Consider the following 17,843-nt stretch of genomic DNA (forward strand, 5'->3'; position numbering starts at 1 on the left):
TGAGGCAGGGGCGTGTGGGGCTTCAGGATAGGCAGTGCTGCAGGAGTACGGACACCACCTGGTGGCCAGATGGGGACACAGACTTCCCACTCGGCAACCAAGGATTCTGTTTCCATGCAGTTGCCCATCCAGGGCTCTTGAGAAGTCAGGGATCTCAGAGTTGGCTTGGAGGATAAGGTTGGAGAGGGCGTCTCAAGGCTAAGAGGCAAGGGGAGGGCTCTTGTTTCCACAGGTGCCTAGACTTGTAGCTTCCCCAAGGCAGAAGGAAGCCCAGGAGGAGTCTCCTGGAGTTGAACCAGTGAGGGAGGGGGAATGAAAGGCAGTGCTCCCCGTTGGGAGTTGGGTAAGGGGTTTCAGGCATTTGTGGCCACCCTGCCTGAGCTCATATTTGCTGTCCTGGGGCTCTAACCCTCTATCAGTCCGGGGCAGTGTAAAACTGTGCAACCAGGCTAGGTGCGGTGGCTCATGCCTGTAATCTCAGCATTCACTCACAAGGCGGGTGAATCATGACGTCAGGAGTTCAAGGCCAGCCTGACACGAACGTGGTGAAATACCGTCTCTACTAAAAATACAAAAATTAGTCAGGCATGGGGGCACATGCCTGTAATCCCAGCTACTCAGGAGGCTAAGGCAGAATTGCTTGAACCGGGGAGGCGGAAGTTGCAGTGAGTCGAGATCGAAACACTGCACTCCAGCCTGGTGACAGAGTAAGACTCCATCTCAAACAAAACAAACAAAAAGCTGTGCAACCTTCTGCAAGAAGTCACTCTAGGCAGGGGTTGAAATGGACCTGGATACCTTTGATTGAGTTTTTTCCTGTTACCCCCTGGAATGGCTAAAATGATTGGTGAGCTGGAGCTGCTAAGGGCCTGGCAAACTGGTCTTCCCAGCTCTCCTTCATCCCAGGAGACCCCTGGGCTCTGGAATGCAGCATTGTACTTCACATCTGATTCATTCGTCTCCACAAATGTCAGTGCTTCAAGAGCAAATGCAGGCAGAGAGAATCGCACGGGAGCACCCTGAAGGATAGGAAAGCCTTCTCAGCCTCAATGTAGTCACTTCTTATAGTGGAGCTTCTCACTGTGGGAGATCATTTTGGGTAGGGGGGTGGTGTCCAGTAGAGGTGAATGCAGAGAAACAGATCTAAGTTAGCATCCTAGAGCTAGAAGGAACACACGATCCAGAGACTCGAAGTCACAGCTGAAGGTCACACAGCCAGGAGAAGCAGATCTTCCTTGTCAAGTCCAGTGCCACCCGCTTCCCGGGCACAGCAAGATGGAGAGGGAAGGGCACTGAAAACTAGCTCGTCTGCCTCCAGCACGGAGCAGGTCTCCCTCTGGTGGCCAAAGCGGCAAGTGCAGCCCCAGCTCCCAGCGTCTCCCACACACAGGCAGACACCAGTGGCTTTTTTTTTCTTTCTTTTTTTTTTTTGGCTTTTTTTTTTACAATTTTATTTATAACAATATCTGTGTTATTTAGTTGTAAAGGAATTCAGCAAAAATTATTAAAACGTTCACGTCCCCAAAACGGGGCTGCCCACTTGCCCTTCCTCGGTGTGGCCCATCTCCTCGGCATCCCCAGGAGAGGGGAGGTTGGGGGAATGTTTACCAGAGGAAGTCTCCAGCCCTGGGAACCTCAGTGGGGGCCCTGGAGATGGGGAGGGCCTGTCTGAGAGGGGGACTGAGCATGGCCATCTCATAGGGGCCCCTGGAGTCGGGGCTGGGATTTGGGGTGGCCTTCCCCAAGAACTAAAACACTCCATCCTTTCCTGCCCACCTCAGCCAGAGCCACAGCTTCCAGACAGGGGCAGCAAAGAACTCTCCCTCCCCAGAATTAGCCCTCAGGGAGCTGTGGGAGCAGGTAAGCAGGAGTAGGGGAGAGCCTTTGCAAAGTGTCTTATACAGTGAGGGGTCAGCAGTCCCCGCTCTCCCAGTGGGGTGCGTTCTGGTGGGAGGGTGGAAGTGCAGCCCCAAGCCCTCCCTGCCTGCCTCCCTGAAGGCAGGATGGGGGTGTCGAGGAGCAGGCAGGGAGGGGATGGAGAGTTAATACTGTGCTCGCTTGCTGGCTTGCTCGCTCACATATAAAACGTAATTCCTTCATTTTTACATTTATACATCCAGCGGGGCCGGGGAGGGGCTTGCTGGGGAGGGGCTCGCTGAAGGACTTCTCTGGAGGGGGCAGGAGGCTCTCTGGGGGGAGTCCGACGGGGCAGGGCCCTATGCCAAGGGGTCCCCTATCTCGTCCTCAGGGCCCCGGCCCAGGAGTTCTCGCTTCTCATCCGTGCTGGCCAAGGAGTGGCGACTGCCGTGGCCGCCCATGTAGAGTGTGGCATACACGGGGTTGGTGAAGTTGGTGGGCTGCAGGGTGACAGGGTTCAGGTGGGGCTCAGCGGCTGGCCTGTGGCCCAAATCACCTCACCCCCTCCTCCGCCCCCTCACCTAACCCAACACCTTTGGTTAGGCCACCTACCGCCTCATGGCCCTCCACCCTGCCTGCCTCCCAGCCCACCTTGTCAGGGTCCAGGGCAAAGTCGGCATCCAGGAGGCCTCCCACGTCATCAGGCTCTCCGCCCTCATACATCTTGTAGGTGGGGTTCCCAATCTCCACGTTCATGGCCCCGTTGGTCATCCGCTGGTGTTGGAAGCCCTTAGCCCTGATGAGAGGTAGGAGGATAAGGAGACAGAGATTATTGGGGGTTGGCATTATTACAGGATGGCAACAATGGCCAGAACGTTCCAGATTGCCTGTGACTCACCCTTGGACTCGCCGCTTATACCAGAATACCACTCCGGCCACCAGAAGCAGCAGCAGCAGCAACAGCAGAGGGATGAGAATGGAGGCCATATCTGGAGGGAAGAGGTGGGATACTGAGTCACCAAGGCTCAGGGAAGCAGGAGGCACACGGTCCCCCTGATCTAGGTTCCGGCGGCCCTGCCTGCCCCACCCCTGCCACCTACGTCCTGGCTGCTGCTGGCTGAAGACATGCTCCTCACACCGGGGCCCTGTCATGTGGGGCGGGCACCTGCAGAAAGGAGGGACATGGCTGAGTAGGCATAACTTCCATAGCCACTGCTGCCAGGGAGACAGGGCATGGAGGGTGGGCGCTGAGGCCCGGCAGTCCTGCTCAGATCTGGGGAAGGGAGGGATGCTCTATGCCTGGGTGAAGCCCAGGCCCAACTCACTGGCACTCAGGCATCATTTTGCTGTTCATGGTGCAGGAGCCGCCATTGCTGCAGTGGCCAACACAGGTGAGACAGCTGGGGGCCACCCGGCCGTCTGTGCAGCTGTAGGAGGAAATCAGAGGCTGGGGCTGGGGCTGGCAGAGGTGTGTGTGGGATGCTGAGGAAGGGCTGGGCAGGACTGGGACAGGGCAGGGGCCGGGCGGGGTGGACCTGTGGAGGAGAGCCCCACTCACTTGCAGGTGACATCCCCACTCTGCTTATTGACAACACAGGCTCCTTCAAGACAGCGGCTGCACTTGTTCACCTCACACCTCGGCCCCTCGAAGTAGGCAGTGCAGCGGCATTGTCGGGAGCCATCGGCGGCCATCTGGCAGGTGCCAAAGTTCTCACAGTAGCCAGAGCACTGCCCTGTGGTTGGCAAGGGAGAGGAAGTCAGGCCCCACCCTCATACGGGTTCTATATACGTTGAGCACAGCTTTTCTCTCTGGATAATCCTGGTGCTGGGGGTGCACTGCATCTTTGTGGGGAAGCGCCAGCCACATGGGCCTGGCTCAGCTGCAAAAGGCCTGCCTTCCTGAACTGGCCCCTGTGGGTCCCAGGCACAGGTGGACCATTACCCCATGCTCTGGGGTCCTCCGTCACCCTCCTGCCTGCCTTGGGGCCCAGGGATGGCTCACTCACGGTACTGGCAGCGGTCGCCCAGGAAGCCAGGTAGGCATCGGCACTGGGGCTGGTTGCCCTGGTTGACGGTGCAGGTGCTGTTGTTGGCACAGTAGCCTGCACACACCTGCTGGGTGCATTTGGGGCCCGTGAAGCCCGTGGGGCACCGGCACGTGGGCATGCCTGGTGGGAGAAAATATGTGAGTGGGACTGTGGCCCTCGGGATCACCTGGCCCTACAGCAGAAGAATGGATTGGACCCGGGCGGGAGGCAGAGTCCGGAGTGCCTGGACGCTGGGTTGTGGAGAGGAGACTAGAGGTGAGGCAGGAGCTGGGCATCTGCCTGAGGTGGGGCAGCGGGTGGTGGGGCTGGGGCCCAGGGGCAAGGAGCAGGCTTGGCGGCATGAGGGGGCATACCAGAGGGGGAGGCAGCGCAGGTGCCCCCATTACGACAGTGCTCCCAGCACTGGTCCAGTTCGCACTTGTCACCTGTGTAGCGGGGCTGGCAGCGGCACTTGGGCTGCCTCCGTGCATTGAGGAAACAGCTGCCGCCGTTGAAACACTGCAGGTTACAGGTTCCAGGCCGGGAAGCTGCAGGATAGGCCAGTCAGGCGGCAGAGCCAGGGGAATAGGAGGGGAGGAATGGGCAACAAGGACAGGAGAAGTCAGGTGCCACAGGAACGAGTGGGTCCTGAGGCACGGCTGGGGACTGGGAGGGCATGAGCGTACCATCTGGGGGGGGTGTTGGAGAGGGCACAGGCATGCAGGTGCCGTTGTCCAGCCGCTTCCCATTGGGACAGGTGCAGACAGGTCCACTGGGGCTCAGCAGGCAGAGCCACTCACATTTCTTGCGGTCACATGGGTTAGTCACTGCAGGTATGGGTGGGGTGGGGAGTATGCTGAGCAGGACCTTTCTCTGAGGCCTGTGAGCCCAGGATTACCCCTCCCCACCAGGTCCCAAGGCCACAGCTTGGAGACTCAATGCCTATAAGCCTCCACTTCCCCAGCTAAGGCTCTCCCTCCACCCCTACCTTCAGGCTGCTTGTGCTGATGGTACAGGACCACGTCAGAGGCATGGCTCAGGGCCCCGGTCAGGTTGACCAAGGGGCTGTGGCCAAACTTATGGATCTTGAAGACACGATTATTGATGTAGGTGACACCATAGATGTAATCCTCAAAGACGTCGATGCTGAAGGGGTGACTTAGGCCTGGGGGAGGAGGTGGAGTCAGAGGGGACCCAAGGGTCACTCAGGCCCTGGCCACGCTGTCCATGACACTGGCACCTGTGGCTCCCAGACACCTCAAACTCAACAAATCCAGACCAAATTCCCCTCCCTGCACCTGTTCCTGCTCCTGTGGTCACCACTGGCAAAAGGTCCCATCACCCCCAGACTTCTGGGGTCATGGCTGACTTCTGTTCCCTCTCCCCTCATTTGCTAAGTTCCTAATGTACCTATGCTGCCTCCACACAACCCAACCAATGAATGGACAAGTAGGCCAGAGGGTCAGGGTGGGCCTCAGGCCTGACTCAGGGGGAGCCCAGCTGGAGAGGCCTGGAAGGTACTACAGTATCAGTGACAAAGGATGGGAGGCATTGAAATGGGGCCTTTGGCTTGGTAGGGAGGATGGCAGGGCTGAGGACAGGCTGCTGTCGGGATCTGACCTCGTTTGCTGTCCGCAGCCACAATGGGGTCCGTGCCATTGAGCCGGATGCTGCCGATGACTGAAAGCTTGGCATCTGCCCAGTATAGCCGCTCATTGTGATAATCCACAGCCAGGCCTGGGAGGCAGAGAGCACTGTGAGGCTTGACCTCCTGTCCCCAGGCTGGGGGTGGAAAGCAGAACTGCCTCTATGCTTGGGACAACTCCACCCTGTTCACACGTCACTCACAGTTGCCTCTTCCGGAAAAGCCGCTGCAGCCTATCCACCCGTCCCAGTCCAAGCCCCATCCTATCCCTCGACTTTGTGTGACTTCAGCAGCAGCTAGGCTCTGTGAGCCGGGCCCCTCCACACCCCTGCCCCTCCCACACTCTGTCCCCACAAACCTGTGGGCCACTGAATGTTGTCCTGCACCAGTGTCTCCCGGAGGGTTCCATCCATCGCCGCCGTCTCAATCTTGGGGTGGTTGCCCCAGTCTGACCAGTACATGGTGCTGGGGAGGGAGAAGGGGTGAGTGTGGGCAGGCCCAGGCGGGACACCAGCTTGCTTGTCTGGGTATAGGGACTACTGGGGACTGGGAGGAGGGCGTTCTGTCCTCCTACAGAGAGGCAGGAGGGAATCTGCATTCCAGCAGGTTGAGGGGCTTTTCCTTTAAAGCTACAGTGTGCTCATTCAGAGCCACAGATGCTGGCACAGCGAGGCTGCTCATGACAACCAGCCAAGCAGAGGTCAGGTCCCGGCCCGAGCAGGCCTAGCTGGGGGCCCCAGGCAGAGGCAGCATGGGGCGGGCCAGGCAGGGGTGGCCAAGAAGGCCCAAGGGCCTGAGAAGGACTGTCCTCAGGCTGGCCTGGGAGGGAAGGGCACGCCTGTGGGTGCAGCCCCCGACTCCGTCCCAGAGGCTTCCTACCACCAGCCCAGAGGCCTCCCTCCAGGGCCCTTGCCCACCCCCTCAGTGGGTCCACCACAATGGCGTGGGGCTCATCAATCATGCCCGAGATGAGCGTCTTGCGGTTCTCGCCCTTCATCTGTGCCACTTCAATCACATCTCGGCCCGAATCGGTCCAATACACGTTCCCGGCCACCCAGTCGATGGCAATGCCTCTGGGCATCTTCAGCCCTGAAATCTGAATGGAAGCCACAGGTTCAGGGACCACCGATTTGTCTTCCCGACATTACCCCCACTACCACTCTGCCAGCCTGTCCCTGCTGGAACGTCACCCCAGGCTCACAGCCAGTTCCCTGGCTTTAAAGAGATTCAACTGGCACGGAGCTTATGTGCAGAACTGCAGCTCTCACAAGTGGCTGGTGAGCCCTCCCTGAAGCCTGAACGATGGCAATGATCATCTGATTTTATTGGTAGACAAAGTGACACCGAAAGACGTTAAATGAGTCAGCTAGGATGTATATGGCGGGTGGTGGCAATGATGGGGGACCGGTGCCAGGGGACTGTCTGCCTGCCCCTCGTGCCCTGGGCTGCCTGCAGCAGAGCCAGCTGCTGACCATTCCCACTGCTCTGTTTTCCCACTGGCCATGCCTGGAACACAATCCTGAGATTGCCCTGCCCCACTCTCACCCTCTGCCCCTCGCACCGACAGCCCTTTCCTATCTTTCTTTCTTTCTTTCTTTCTTTTTTTTTTTTATTGTGATAGCGTCTCTCTCTCTACTGCCCAGGCTGGAGTGCAATGGCGAGATCTTGGCTCAATGCAACCTCCACCTCCTGGGTTCAAGGAATTCTCCTGCCTCAGCCTCCCAAGTATCTGAGACTACAGGCACCTGCCACCATGCCTGGCTAATTTTTTTTTTCTTCTTTCTACACACTCCTGGTAAAGCCTGGCTAATTTTTGTATTTTTAATACAGACGGGGTGTCACCATGTTGCCAGGCTGGTCTCGATTCAGGCTGGGATTACAGGTGTGAACCACCTTGCCCAGCCATCACTGCCCTTTTCAAATCCTGCTCTGAACCGCATGCTCTATGGGGTGCTTCCACTCCATCCACACCAGGTTGGGCACTCACGTTGAGGTGGGTGACACCCCGGTCAATCTGTCGCCGGTGGCGGTTGGAAGTGGTAGGAGGCGCAGCAGGTGGCAGGCTGCGGTAGGAGATGGTGCCCGTGTGCCAGTTGGTCCAATAGACGCGGCCAGCCTTCACATGGACATCCATGGCATCGATGCGGACACTCTCATCACCCTGGAATGCCTGCTCGTAAGCTGAATGGGGGTGCCCAGGGAAAAGGCTACGGATCTCATTGTCATCTGCGATGTACAGGACCTGGTACTCAGAACCTGGAGAAACAAGAGGCCAGGGCTGGGGCTGTGGGATGGAGATGTGCACTGCACCCAGCTCAGCTCCTTTCACACGAGCAGTGTCCTCTCTCCTGGTGGGACCGTCTGCTCTGGCCAGAAGCTGATGCTTACCCTCCCCGCTTGGGGTTTCGGGCTCCCCAGCCACACCTCTGGACCTCCTCCACTCCTCCCCTGAGCTCATCTACTGCAACCTGCTCCTTTCAGCCAGAAAACAGCCTCTGGATGGCATCTGGTACAGACTGCCTGGCACATGCTTGGGGGTGTGTAGGCATGTGGGGTGTGTGTGCTTGACATGGAGCGTGTGGGTGTGCATGGTGGGAGTGTGCGTGTATGGTATGTGTGTGCAGGGGTGTGTGTGAATGTTCACAGGTATGTACAAGGCACAGGTGGGTGTCAAAGCATGTGGGGAATATGCAGGTGAGGCCCCACGACTGAGTGTGCAATGCATGTCTGAGTGTGCTCTTGGCCCCGGGGGTGATGGGTGAGGAGGCGTGTGTAACTCAGAGCACTGCGGCACCCCAGACTCCTTCAGTGAGCTGGCCCCAGGACCTGCCCCTCTGCTCGGGCCAGCCCTGTGCCCAGGCAGGTGCCCCTAGGAGTCTCGAGCTTCCTATCTGGGCAAGGTGTCCGCAGGAAGATATTCCATTCCAAGTCGGCCCCATTTGCTATCCTGGCCGCCTGTCCCCCCGCTCCCCCCACTCCCCCCAAGCCTTTCTGCCCTCCGGCAGCTGCGGCACCTTCAGCCTTGCAGGTGTTGTGCGTCTTCATGAAGTTCCGAGCGCAGCTGCAGAGGTGGCCACCCTTGGTGTTGTTGCAGAGCTGTGAGCAGGTGCCGAAGCGCAAGCACTCGTTGATGTCTGGGGGTTACAGGGAAGGTCATGGAGGTCCACGGCTGGGGTGTCCACCCCCATTCCGCTCTGCTTTCCTACCTTGGCATCCAGGCTGGCCGGGCACGGTGTGGAAGCCCGAGCGGCAGGCACAGTAGGCTGCTTTCTCGGTGCGCACGCAGCGCGCCTCGTCCCCACAGATGCTGGCATTGGCGGTACAGCTGGTCAGCTTGGGGTCTGTGGGGGACAGAGAGTGGATGCCCCCCGCCCAAGCCATCCCAGGCCGGAGCTCCGATCTCCCCCCGCTGCCCCCTCCCTGTGGGTGAGCCAGCTGCTTCCGGGCCTCACCAATGCTGCAGTCCTCCTCGTCAGAGCCGTCCCCGCAGTCGTCAAACATGTTGCAGCGCAGGGAGGAGGAGAGACAACGCCGATTCCGGCACAGAAACTCCTTCTTGTCTTTGCAGTGGGTGGTCTGGGCCGTCGGGGGCTCTGAGGAGGGGGAGGCTTTAGGACCTGAGTATTCACCCCCGCCCTTCCTCTCACAGCGACCCCATAGATACCAGGGGCTCCCAATTCCTAACTGACAAGGCTTGCTGGGGGAGCAGGTCAAATGTTGGGGTTCCCAGCCCCACCTATGAGACCTGGGGCATCAGGCAGCCCCTGGAGCCTCCCCCAGGGGCTCCTCTTTCCCCGAGAATCCCAGCAATGGCTCCTCCCCTTCCTGGGCGAGTCCTCCTGGTTAATCCTAAACCCAACGCAGCTCCTACGAAGCCCAGATTTGCACCCCTGAGCCCCCGAGCCCACCAGCACCCCCAGGCTTCCTGTCAGCCCCCTGCTCACCACAGTCCTCCTCATCAGTCCCATCCCCACAGTTGTCTGTGCCATCGCATTGACGCCCAATCCACAGACAGACGCGGTCATTCTTGCAACGGAAGGGCCGGTTGGGAGGGCACACGAACTGGGCTGTGGCAGCCAGGGGGACACAGAGCCAGAATCAGTCTTGGTGGAGTGGCTGCTGGACACAGGGGAGCTGGGCAGCCCCGCCCCAGATCTTACCACACTCCTCGGGGTTCTCGTCGGAGTTGTCCCCGCAATCATCCTCGCCATCACACTTCCAGGCCAGGGGCTTGCACAAGGTGTTGTTGCACTGGAACTCGTCCAGGGGGCAGGTCCGCACTGGAGCCAGGGGAGCCGAGAGACAGGATGAGCCATGAGCCTACCCAGACCCTCTCTCCACAGGTGGGGGCTCCAGGCTCATAGGGGTCACCAGGAAGGAGTGGCACAGCCAAATTGGAGCCAGGTCTCTTAATTTTCTACTTGGTGGGTCAAAACTGCTTCCTCTGGTGTTTAGGGAGAAGAGGCCATTTTTGGGGGGTGTCCAGAGGGATTCAGAGAGCACTCCTTCTCTGGTACGTGCCAGAGCACTGGGCTGTGTAGTTCCACAGTGGGGACAGGGAACAGCACTGTGCTGGTAGTGGGAGACCAGGTTCCCACCCCTGTAGAGCCAGTACATCTGCCCACACAGTTGGGATTTCTGCTCCAAGCTCATGTCTTCTCTCACCCCGGGCTTCACCTGCCTGCTCTGGGCTGCCAAGGCCAGGTAGGTCAGCCAGGGATAGGCACTGTCTCACTGTCCCAGGAAGGGAACATGGGTAGGGTTTTTCTTCCTGGGGCAGCAGACTGTCTCAGAGAGACTTGTGGGGTGGGGCCTAGACAGGCACAGCCCTCAGGGTTTGCTGGATTTCAACTCAACTGGTCCCCTAGACCACATGGCATTGAGCTGGGCATAACCTTCACAAAAATGTGATGCAGGACCCTGTGTCTTGTTTGTGCTACGTCCCTAACACCTATGACACTGCCTGGCATGTGGCAAATGCTCTATGAGTATTTGTTGCATGAAGAATGAATACAGAAAAGAAAGAAGTGAATGACTGGGCCACGTGACAGGGCGGGCAGCAGAGAGAGGACCCAGGGAGAGCAAGCCAGGGGCGCACCGCCAGTGCTGCAGGCCTCCTCATCGCTGCCATCCATGCAGTCAGCATCCGCATCACAGCGCCAGCGTAGCGGGATGCAGTGGCCGCTTTTGCACTGGAACTGGTCCATGTCACAGCGGGGGGTGCAGTCTTTCTGTGGGCATAGGTGCAGGTAGCCAGTCAGCTCTCGACACCCCTGAGCCCTGCCGGAACGTCTCTGAGGCCACCTCCCTCCATCTCTGCACCCACCTCGTCTGAGCCATCTGCACAGTCATGGTCCCCGTCGCATTTCCAGCGACCCGCAATGCAGCGGCCGTTGGCACAGGAGAACTCACTCTCGGAGCAGGGTCTTGGGGCTAGGAAGGACAGAGGGAGACAGGCCCAGGAGATTGGGCACAAGGACTCCAGGCCTCAGCAGTGCCACAGTTCCCAGCCCAAGGCCCATCCTTGTGCCTCTGAAGTCTGCAGCTGACTGATCCAGAGGCTGAGCCAGGCCTGTCAGAGCCCACTGGCTGCCCCTGTGAAACAGCTGGGCACAGAGGGTGCCCACACTTACCCCATGAGACAGACACCAGAGAGGGCACAGGTGCCTGGCCTTGCTCTTGGGACAGACTGTATTTGGGGAGGGGATTGGGGGGCAAGACCACTAAGACAAGCACCAGGGTTTGGGGAGAGGCCAATCAAGGATGATGGGGAGACGCACGGCACAGGGACAGGGGGCTCTGGGGCAGAGGTGGGGGTGTGGTGGGAGCACGGGCACATCAGAGACACCTACCTCTGCAACCCCGAGAGGACAGTGTGAAAATGGAGAGAAACATGAGATGAGGTGAAATGACACAAACTCAAATACACGACATGGAGTGGGGTGGGTGAGGAGGGTGGCTCCTGCCCCTGCCCTGGGAGGTGGCCGCCAGCTCTGGCTCGGCCTGTGGCAGGAGGGTGGCGCAGCAAGGGCCAGGCCTGGGAGGGGTTCTCTCGGGCTGGGCAGGTGGGGACGTACTGCAGCTCTCCTCATCGGAGTTGTCGCCACAGTCGTTGTCGTAGTCACACTGCCAGCGGCCGGGCACGCAGCGGTTGTTCTTGCAGCGGAACTGGTACGGCTCGCAGGTGCGCTCATCTGGAGGAGGTAAGTGTCAGGGCAGTCAGGGACAGGGCTGGGGCAGACATTAGGGTCCAGCCAGGCGTAGTCAGCCTGGCCAGGCAGGGAGGGAGGGCATCTCAGCTTGGGAAGGGTCAGCCGCGGGGAGCCCGGCTGGTGTTTTGAGATGTGGGGTCTACAAGGAAGTCTGGAGACAGGAGACATGGGGATACATGGGCAGCTGCTTTGGGGAGGAGATGAATGGATCCCATAGGGTGGGCAGGGAAAACTCTGCACAGGTATGTGCTGATGAGGCGTGGGCAGGGAAACTGGGAGGCACAGGGCACAGGTGGATGTGGGGAAGCAAGCTCCAGCCAGACCTCCTTCCCCAGCTCCAGGAAGCCTGGCACCAGGGCCATGCTGACCAGTCAGTGGCGGCCCCCAGCCCTCCATATGCCGGGGTGCCATGTCTCCCACCCGGGTAGAACGCCTTCCTCCTGGAGTGGGGTCTCGGCTCACCACACTCTTCCTTGGGCTCATCCGAGCCATCCCCACAGTCATCCTCTCCGTCACACTTCCAGCGCGCCGGAATGCAGCGGCCCGAGTCCTTACATCGGAACTCATCCACACCACAGGTCATCTGGGCTGCAAGCGGGTGAGCACAGGGTGAGGATGAGCCTCCTTCCAGGAGTGTGCCAGGAGGGCGTGAGAGCGGCCACTGAGGGGGTCGCTTGTCGGGGTGGTGGGAGCAGCAGACACTGGGGAGGGAGCTGGGCTCCAGGCCAGGCAACTCACTGCAGTTGGCGGGCTCGTCACTGCCATCCACACAGTCATTGTCCCGGTCACACACCCAGACCCGGGGGATGCAGCGTTTGGTAATGGAGCACTGGAACTGGTTGGGGGCGCAGGTCACCTCGGCTGTGGGGCGGCAAGAGAATGAGTGCCCCCCCTTACACCCACCACCCCTGTTCAGGATCACCATCTACTTCTTCCAGGCCCTGACCTTGGTCCTGACAGCAACTCCTTGGGAGGAAAGAACAATTTTTTTTTTTTTGAGACAGAGTTTCACTCTTGCTGCCCAGGCTGGGGTGCAATGGCGCAATCTCAGCTCACTGCAACCTCCGCCTCCCAGGTTTAAGAGATTCTCCTGCCTCAGCCTCCCTAGTTGCAGGCGCCCACCACCACACCCAGCTAATTTTATATTTTTTAGCAGAGATGGTTTTGCCATGTTGGTCAGGCTGATCTCGAACTCCTGACCTCAGGTGGTCCACCCACCTCAGCCTCCCAAAGTGTTGAGATTACAGGCATGAGCCACCGCGCCTGGCCCGGAAGAACAGTTTATCCCCTTTTGGTGCTTTTTGTTTTCTGGATTTCTCTATCCCTATATTACACACAGTGATTTTTATGAGCAAAGCAAGTTACACCCAATATAATTTGTGTTGCCCAACTACTAAAGCTGTGTGAGAGTCTCTCGAAGCTGTGGGGAGATTCCGCCTGCCCTGTTTCCATGTCATCTCCCACCACCATCCCCCACCTGACACTGCTCCTCATCCCCCTCAGCCGCCACCTCCGGCACTCACGGCAGTCCCTCTCGTCCTCCCCGTCTCCGCAGTTGTCCTGCCCGTTGCAGCGGAAGATGCCGGGAATACAGCGGTTGGTGTTGGTGCACTTGAACTGACTGGGCAAGCAGACGTGGATGTCTGTGGGGGGAGAAGGGGGTGACTCGTGGTGAAGGGAGGACTCACGGACAGGGAGAGGGTGCCCATCCCTCAGTGGGGAAGGCACAGGCTTGAGCTGAAGGAATCCAGCCTGGAGAGCAAGCCAACATGGGCTGCAACTTCCCTGACCTTGAGAGCCCCAAATCCTGGGGTGGGGAAGATGCTGGGGAAGGAGGGAGGGTGGCCGGGCAGCCCTTTACCGCAGTTGGCCTCATCACTGTTGTCCTGGCAATCATTGTCGCCATCACAGATGAAGGCAGGGTTTGTACAGATGCCTGTGGAGCACTGGAACTGTCCTGGCCGGCACTTGAACTCGGCTGCCGGAGAGGGTGGGAAGCTCAGCGTCAGAGCAGCTGGGGTGGGCACCGCCAGGTCCCCTTGCAGGGCGCAGCAGCCCCAGCCTCTCTGGTGGCCATTCAAAGCCTCAGGAACCAGGCCACCCCTGACACAGCTGAGGAACCTCCTGTCACCCCCAGCAGGCACTCACGACAGTCGGGAGGCTCATCCGAGTGGTCCCCGCAGTCATCCTCAGTGTCACACTTCCACCAGAAGGGGATGCATTTGTCGTTCTTGCACACAAACTGGAGGGCAGGCGGGGGCAAGAGGGGTTGGTGGGGGTCTGGGGAACTTAGAAGTCTTTCTTTTGAAGGGACTTGGATGTTTCAAACAAGTTGTGGGGGTCAGGGTGTTCCGGGGCAGGTTGAAGGCCAGGCATGGGGCTGCACGGGACAGAGTTGGGAAGGCAGCACCAGGGCATGGCGAGGAGGGTCAAGGTTAGGGTGTGGAGGTGTCTGTGTGAGGTGACGGGGGTAAAAGTATTGCTGTGGGGAGACAAGAGGTAGGCAAGAAATGTCGGGGTGTTAGCGTGGGAAAACCAGATGCATGAGGACATTAGGACAGAGCAGGTGTTGGGGTCCAAGGAGGATTGGGGGTCGGGGAGCGGGCACTGGTGACAGGGTCTGGGGGACAGCCTCACCTGGCTGGCCGTGCAGTTGGACACACAGGTGCGCCCGTCGCTGCCCAGGTAGAAGTTGGTGGGGCAGGCACATTTGTAGCCTCCCCCAGGGGACAGCAGGCACAGGTTGCTGCAGCCACCATTGTTGACCTTGCAGGGGTGATTGGGCACTGCCAGAGAAAATGTGTCACAGAGCGGCCAGGGAGACCCAGTCTATGGCTGCTCCTGGGCCAGGAGCCGCGGGCAGAGTACGGGCAGCACTCGCTGGTGGCATTTTCTAGTCTTCCAAAGGCTGCCTCATTTACTCTACCCTGGACAGAGGTGGGTGGGTCTAAACCCTGCCTCTTTTAGGAGGGAGCTGAAGCCAGAGACAGGAGAGGATTCTTTCAAAGTCCCAGGATCAGGCCAGGCCTGTAGGCTGGCTCCCCACCTCCTCTGCGCTTCCCTCCCTGGGGCCTGCCTTGCTTCTGGAGGCCGGCACCCAGACCCCTACTTGACTGGCCTCAGGGCCTTGCTGCTGCCAGACTTCAGGGCTAGATCCCGGCTGGGCTGAAGCTCCCAAGAGCCAGACCATCCCCTGTCTAGACCCTCCTGGAGTCTCCCAGTGTGTGGCCAGGGGAGTGTGGTTGATGCTGGATAAGGGGTGAGCAGGAGCTCCCAGGGACCCCGACCCTTCGCCTACACCCATCACTTGCCCGCTCACCGTCCGGCTGGCGCAGGGCATGGAAGACGTGTAGGTCCATGGGCCGGTGCAGCGTGCTGATGAGGAGTGTTTTGTTGGTGCCTGTGGTCTTGTGGGCTCGGTTGATGGACTTTGTTTCCCAGTCAGTCCAGTAGACGTAGTCCTCAAACAGGGTCAGTGCGAAGATGTGCGGGATGTCCTGGCTCAGCACTGCAGGGCCGAGGGGCAGGCATGGTGCTGGTCAGCCCGAGCTCGGACAGGGTGCCAGCCCACTCCACTCCTCAAGCCCCACCACCACCCTGAGGGGTGGGTGTCAGCCCCAGTTCCAGATGGTTCAGGGGCCCCCCATGGTCTCACAACTAACAAGTGTCAGAGCTGGAGTTCAAACCCAGACTGCCTCAGGGCAAGTTCCTACCTGCCAGTGCAGGGTTCCCCTCAGGAAGTGGGGAGCGCTGCACTTCACAATCTTAGGCCTCCCACCCCGCCCTTCTCGGGGCCTGTCCTCCAGAACTGTGTATACAAGCGAAGGGCTCTTGCTCCTCCTTCCCAAGGGAGCCGGGTGGTGGTCAGGCCTGGGAAGCCCCTTAGGTCCTCTGAACCACACGCCTCGGAGAGTGGTGACCTCAGACCGTGTCCTCTGCTTGCATTTTTTTTTTGAGATAGAGTTTTCCTCTTGTTGCCCAGGCTGGAGTGCAGTGTTTTGATCTCGGCTCACTGCAACCTCCAATTCCCGGGTTCAAGCAGTTCTCTTGCCTCAGACTCCTGAGTAGCTGAGATTTTAGTAGAGACGCGGTGTCTCCATGTTGGTCAAGCTGGTCCTGAACTCCTGACCTCAGGTGATCCACCCGCCTCGGCCTCCCAAAGTGTTGGGATTATAGGCATGAGCCACTGTGCCCAGCCTGTCCTCTGCTTTTTATGTCCACTCTTGCCCCCAAAACTTGATCCCCTGTCGCTTCAGACCCCCATCCCCACTGACTGTGCTGCGCCTGGACAGCCTCACTGGGGCACTGACCGACGTGGCGATTGGAGCCATCTAGGCTGGCAAACTCGATGTAGTCCTCGCGGGCATCGGCCCAGTAGATGCGCTCAGTGACATAGTCCAGCGTCAGGCCATTGGGCCACGTGATCTTGGTGTCCACAATGACGCTGCGGCTGGACCCATCCATGCCGATTCGGCCGATCAGTGAGTGGTCACCCCAGTCTGTCCAGTACAGGTACCTGGCGATGGGTAGGCAGTAAGCCCCCGGAGATGCTGTAAACTGTCCCACCGGTGGCCTGCATGGAGGCTGGACCTGGATGCTGAGGGTGCCAGCTGCTTTCAGGGGCTCCCCCAACCCGCCTCAGCCACATACCCATTCTGCACGTCCACCACGAGAGCCCTGGGCTCACGGAGGCCAGAGCTGACCAGCACCGTCCGATAGGCCCCATTGAGCTTGGACACCTCGATGGTGTCCCGGCCTTTGTCGCACCAGTACAGGTTGCCGCCTACCCAGTCCACAGCCAGCCCATCGGGGTTGCTGAGGCCTGTACGGTGCAGGACCTGCAGAAAGGGGTGGGGGAGGGAGAGCCTTGGATGACCTTGGGGAGGTCCTGCAAGCCTCTCTGAGGCTCAGCCTCCCCACGTGTAAATGGGGTAGAGCTCTCTCTGCCAGCTCTGTTGGGAGAACCATGGAAGTAAAATGCCCAGTCCTGGGCATGACACTATGTAGGTGTCAGCAGAGGCTCTAGGAGAAGGGTCTCTAGGTGAATGGGAACGCACCCCAAGCCCCACAGTGCTTGGCCAGACCTCAGGGGGAACTTCCTGATAATTAGGGAGATGAGGGGCCAGCAGCGAGGGGAAGAGTAAGAGAAATCTCCCTTTCCTTGCTGTCTGGGACCGGAGGAGAGGGAGCAGCTAGAACCAGCAGCCACATAGTAACTAGTGAGGGAGAAGGAAGCAGTCTGTCTGGGTAGGGGTGGGGGGGAGATGATCTGAAAACAGAGCCAGCTGGGGCCGCCTGGTGTTGGTGGCCGAAGGCTGCCAGCCTCACCTGCACGTTGCTCCCGTTAAGGTGCATCCTTCGGATCATGCTGCCCTGGGTCGTCACATCCGTCCAGTAGATCATCTGCTCTCGGTAGTCAAAGTCCAAGGCAACGGCATTGTTCAGGCCCTGGATTTGGAGAGTGGGGGACAGCAGAAGTCCGTTGTGGCAGCAGGGGCCACACTTGCATTTCGGGGAGGGATAGGTGGACCCAAGCGGGGAGACTGGCAGGGGAGGCTTTGCTGGGTCTGGGAGAGGAGCACCAGGGAGGAGGGCCTGGGTTTGGCACCTGCTTAAGCAATGTGTAGTTGGAGCCGTCCAGGTTGAGCTTGCGCAGGTAGTACCGGTTGGCGAAGATCAGAAACGGTTCTTCGTCTGCAGACAGAGAATCTCACCTCAGCTCCTGGCACATTCTAGCAGCCCCGGTCTCCAGCCTATCTGGAGCTCTGCCACTTGGGCAGCCCCGCACAGCCTACAGTTGCCTGGGTACCTCATGCCTTCCAAGCACACATCTCACCGGTCACAGCCTTGCAGCTGTGGGGGTCACCGCCGCGGGGTGCGTAGCCCTCCACACACAGACATTTATAGCTGCCATGGGTGTTGATGCAGCGCTGGCTACAGGGGAAGGTGGTGCCGCACTCGTCCACGTCGGCACACGTCCGGCCGTCGTCCTTCAGCCGGAAGCCAGGGCGGCAGCGGCACTGTGGGCACAGGGAGCCTTGGGCTAGGTGTGTGGCAGGTCCAGGCCTTCCACCCTGCAGACCCGGCTCAGAGACCTGGATC

General features: G+C 59.4%; 1 protein-coding gene across 1 annotated transcript in view; it reads right to left on the reverse strand.

Annotated features, from left to right (window-relative positions):
- Window positions 1-1,540: 1,540 nt before the first annotated feature.
- LRP1 (LDL receptor related protein 1) overlaps window positions 1,541-17,843 on the reverse strand; it is an 85,706-nt gene continuing 69,403 nt past the window's right edge. The window contains exons 56-89 of the mRNA XM_035256344.3: window positions 17,578-17,761; window positions 17,350-17,435; window positions 17,070-17,189; window positions 16,392-16,579; window positions 16,052-16,257; window positions 15,061-15,249; window positions 14,379-14,527; window positions 13,890-13,983; window positions 13,603-13,719; window positions 13,265-13,384; window positions 12,480-12,602; window positions 12,204-12,329; window positions 11,607-11,723; window positions 10,856-10,962; window positions 10,628-10,760; window positions 9,690-9,809; window positions 9,474-9,596; window positions 8,982-9,122; window positions 8,736-8,870; window positions 8,544-8,663; window positions 7,517-7,785; window positions 6,447-6,625; window positions 5,888-5,994; window positions 5,505-5,621; window positions 4,873-5,049; window positions 4,571-4,711; window positions 4,259-4,432; window positions 3,864-4,025; window positions 3,416-3,590; window positions 3,183-3,284; window positions 2,958-3,022; window positions 2,756-2,846; window positions 2,509-2,653; window positions 1,541-2,357 (exon numbers count right to left, since the gene is read on the reverse strand). Coding sequence (XP_035112235.3) covers window positions 2,217-2,357; window positions 2,509-2,653; window positions 2,756-2,846; window positions 2,958-3,022; window positions 3,183-3,284; window positions 3,416-3,590; window positions 3,864-4,025; window positions 4,259-4,432; window positions 4,571-4,711; window positions 4,873-5,049; window positions 5,505-5,621; window positions 5,888-5,994; window positions 6,447-6,625; window positions 7,517-7,785; window positions 8,544-8,663; window positions 8,736-8,870; window positions 8,982-9,122; window positions 9,474-9,596; window positions 9,690-9,809; window positions 10,628-10,760; window positions 10,856-10,962; window positions 11,607-11,723; window positions 12,204-12,329; window positions 12,480-12,602; window positions 13,265-13,384; window positions 13,603-13,719; window positions 13,890-13,983; window positions 14,379-14,527; window positions 15,061-15,249; window positions 16,052-16,257; window positions 16,392-16,579; window positions 17,070-17,189; window positions 17,350-17,435; window positions 17,578-17,761 — 4,743 coding nt within the window. The 3' untranslated portion in view covers window positions 1,541-2,216. The remainder of the gene's footprint in view (window positions 2,358-2,508; window positions 2,654-2,755; window positions 2,847-2,957; window positions 3,023-3,182; window positions 3,285-3,415; window positions 3,591-3,863; window positions 4,026-4,258; window positions 4,433-4,570; window positions 4,712-4,872; window positions 5,050-5,504; window positions 5,622-5,887; window positions 5,995-6,446; window positions 6,626-7,516; window positions 7,786-8,543; window positions 8,664-8,735; window positions 8,871-8,981; window positions 9,123-9,473; window positions 9,597-9,689; window positions 9,810-10,627; window positions 10,761-10,855; window positions 10,963-11,606; window positions 11,724-12,203; window positions 12,330-12,479; window positions 12,603-13,264; window positions 13,385-13,602; window positions 13,720-13,889; window positions 13,984-14,378; window positions 14,528-15,060; window positions 15,250-16,051; window positions 16,258-16,391; window positions 16,580-17,069; window positions 17,190-17,349; window positions 17,436-17,577; window positions 17,762-17,843) is intronic.

The sequence above is a fragment of the Callithrix jacchus genome, chromosome 9, assembly GCF_049354715.1.
Source record: "Callithrix jacchus isolate 240 chromosome 9, calJac240_pri, whole genome shotgun sequence".
Lineage (NCBI taxonomy): Eukaryota > Metazoa > Chordata > Mammalia > Primates > Cebidae > Callithrix > Callithrix jacchus.